Here is a 3,209-nt window from a genome sequence, read left to right as displayed (position 1 = left end):
GAATCTCCCTCCCAAACTGGGTCTCCCCCCACGCAGTACTGTATCCCCAGTCCCCCCACCGGAGCCAGTGTGCTTCAGAGCATATCCCCCCCTGCCCCGCCCATCTCTTTGTGTCTCGCTGTGATAGATCAATAAATATTTTATTTTTTGTCCTGGATGTTTGGGGATTATTTGTGATTGTTGATGTTCTCCTTTGGTTTTATTTTTGTGGTTTATGGGGAAAAAAAAAACTTTTTTTTTTTTCTGATCTGGGGAGCTACAACCCCAGTAGAAGGTTCATTTTAATCACTTTGGTATAACTGAGTGAAACACACATTTTTTTTTTTAAATAAGAAAAGAGAATTAACTGCTTCAGAAAAGACTAATAAATGAAAACCTTTTAAAGGAAACTATGTCTTGGCCTCCTTTGTAATCCCTCATCTGCCTTCAGCTCCTGGTCCGGGTAGGGAACAGGGCTCGGCCTTGGGGAACCTGTTCAAAATGTATTTAGGGGGCTGCCAATCGCCTGCCATTGGCTTCTGGTGAATTGATCCTTCTCCTAGTTCAGCCTGTCCTTTAATAATGATAATCCCTTTGTAGGGGAAGCAGAGCGGCCAGCCCTACACACGTCCACCCAGAGTGGGTCTCATTCCTCTGAGGATGTGGGTTCACCCACCCAGACACTCCTTCCCCAGCCCTCACCCCTTAGGCCCAAATCCTTGGCCTCTAGATGCTGAGAGTACAGCTGGATAGATGGAGGAAACAAAAATGACCCTTCTGTCCAGACCAAACCCTTGGCCTTGGTGAACAGCCTTGCAGAGAGAAAAGAAATGGCCCGACCTAAGAAAAACAGATGGGTGTTTCCCTCTAAACGTCCCCTTTAAGGAAGACTCACTGTCACACATGGCCACTAGGGCACCGCTTCACTTCTTTACAAAACAAAGCAAATGACACTCTGCAGGTGGCAACAGGAGACTCAGCACTACCCTTGGATGCACCAGTTCCCCAGGGTCATCCCCCTCCCCTCAGGGCTACAAATCCACAGAGTATGGGGATGTGCCCCCCTGGAGCCCACAAGTCCCTTCTAGAGCCCACAACTCCCTTCTAGAGCACACTCTTGGGTACCAGATTCTGGAATTTCCTCCCCAGACCACCAAGTCCACTTCCAGGGCCCACATGGCCTCATGTGTGCATCAGAGCGAACCCCATGGCCAGTGGGCACACGTGGAGGCCAGAAGGATGGCGAGGGAGCTGTTTGTTGGGAGTGCGGGTGGAGCCTGCCGTGCAGGCAGCAGCAGACAGCAGTATGGGTATCGGTGCACCTGCGCACAAGAACCCTGTGGAAAGAGCAAGGGGGTGGGGCGAGGCTCAGGGACAGCTTCCCAGAGGACAGCAGAGCACAGGAAGCAATCTACCAGGCAGAGAATAGAGCAGAGAGTAGGGAGGGTCAGGCCTTTCAAGCAGGAAGGGCAGCCTTGTGAAGGTTGAGTGCCTGGTGGGGGGGAGCAGAGCCGAGGAAAGGCGAAGGATGGATCAGAAGCGGGTAGGGGGTAGGTTAAAGGAGACCACGGGGTGGGGGGCTGCTGTGACAGTGAGGAGTGACAGCCTGCCCAAGAGTAGTGGCAAACCAGAGTCATTCATTCGTTCACTTGTTCAGCAAAAAGATCCCTTGCTCATCCTGGGAAACCCCTCAGCCCCAGGCAAATTGGGATAGTTGGTCACCCTCCCTTCCAGAGACATCTATTCATCATACACAAGCATATACACATATTAGCTGCATTACTCAGCCTCTTGGTGTTATTTTAATCAAAACTATGTTTCAAAGATCATTCCTTATCAGCTGTGTATTCACTTAACAAATACTTATGGAGTTACGTACCATGCACTAGGTACTGTTTTAGAAGCTGAATATACAGTAGTAAACAAAATGGGCAAAAATCCCTTTGCTCATGGAGTTAACATACCAGTAACTATATCTGTTGTATTTATTTAATCACTTTGCTATTATGACCAATGCTGTCCTGGACATTTGTGTGTACGTATCTTTCCTACATGTCAGTGTGAGTTGGTCTATAGCAGCACCGTCCACAGAACTTTCTGTGATGACGGAAATGTTCTCTATCTGCTGTGTCCAGTGTATAACCACTAGCTACATGGGCTCTTGAGCTCTTAAAATATGACTAGTGAGACTGAGGAATTGAATTTTTTTTTTTTTTTCCGGTACGCGGACCTCTCACTGTTGTGGCCTCTCCCGTTGCGGAGCACAGGCTCCGGACGCGCAGGCTCAGCGGCCACGGCTCACGGGCCCAGCCGCTCCGCGGCATGTGGGATCTTCCCGGACCGGGGCACGAACCCGTGTCCCCTGCATCGGCAGGCGGACTCTCAACCACTGCGCCACCAGGGAGGCCCAGGAATTGAATTTTTAATTTTGTTTTTTAAGTTAAATTTTAAATGTAAATAGCCACAGTATTGGATGATGCAGGTCTATGGGGAAAAGTCCTGAAAATAGAAAAGAAATCAAAAAACAAAACAAAGCGAAAGATCCCTTGCTCATCCCCCTGCAGCTCTCCAGCCTCCGAAAGTTGGCCAGCCCCAGGGTTCAGCCCTGGCGCCTCCCTGCTCCTATTTCTCATAATTCATGGCTTTAAATACCACGTATGCACTGGCAGTTCCCAAACTGACACATCCAGTGCAGACCTCTCCCCTGAACTCTGGACTTGCACGTTCAAGGCCAGTTCTTAACATCTCCACCTGCAAGTCTCATAATCCTGCGTAGCATGGGTCCGCCCACCCCCACCAAAATCTGCTCTCTTCCCCACCTTCCCCGTCTCAGTAAACAGCAGCTCCAGTGGTTCAGGCCAGCAGATTTGGAGCCCTCTTCTCTTCCCACTGCCCACACCAGATTCACCAGCAAATCCTGGGACGCTGCCTTCAGAAGATAACCAGAGCCCAACCACTCCTCCCAACCCCAGGCCCTGGTCCACCAGCAGCTCTTGCCCAGGTGACTGACACAGCTTCCAGACTCGGCTCCCTGATTCTGCCCTGGCTCCCCTTCAGCCTTCTCTCCACACAACAGCCAAAACAATCCTTTTAAAACATAAGTCAGCTCAGGTCACACATCTGCTCAAAATCCTGCTGTGGCTCCCGTCTCATTCGGGGCCCAAGCCAGAGGTCTTTCAAGGAGCCCCTACCTGAGTTGGCCCAGCTGTTCTGACCAGCTGTTTGACCAG

At 50.5% G+C, this 3,209-nt stretch overlaps 1 protein-coding gene across 1 annotated transcript in view; it reads left to right on the top strand.

Moving 5' to 3' along the window:
- The window catches only part of ELN (elastin), a 32,300-nt gene extending 32,176 nt beyond the window's left edge, over positions 1 to 124 (top strand). The window contains 1 exon segment of the mRNA XM_007472022.1: positions 1 to 124. Within this exon segment, the coding sequence (XP_007472084.1) occupies positions 1 to 124 (124 nt within the window).
- The last annotated feature ends 3,085 nt before the right edge of the window (positions 125 to 3,209 follow it).

Source organism: Lipotes vexillifer, unplaced genomic scaffold (genome assembly GCF_000442215.2).
Source record: "Lipotes vexillifer unplaced genomic scaffold, Lipotes_vexillifer_v1.1 scaffold12, whole genome shotgun sequence".
Classification (NCBI taxonomy): Eukaryota; Metazoa; Chordata; class Mammalia; order Artiodactyla; family Lipotidae; genus Lipotes; species Lipotes vexillifer.
The sequence above is the reverse complement of the archived record's forward strand: the minus strand, read 5'-3'. Positions and strand labels throughout refer to the sequence as shown.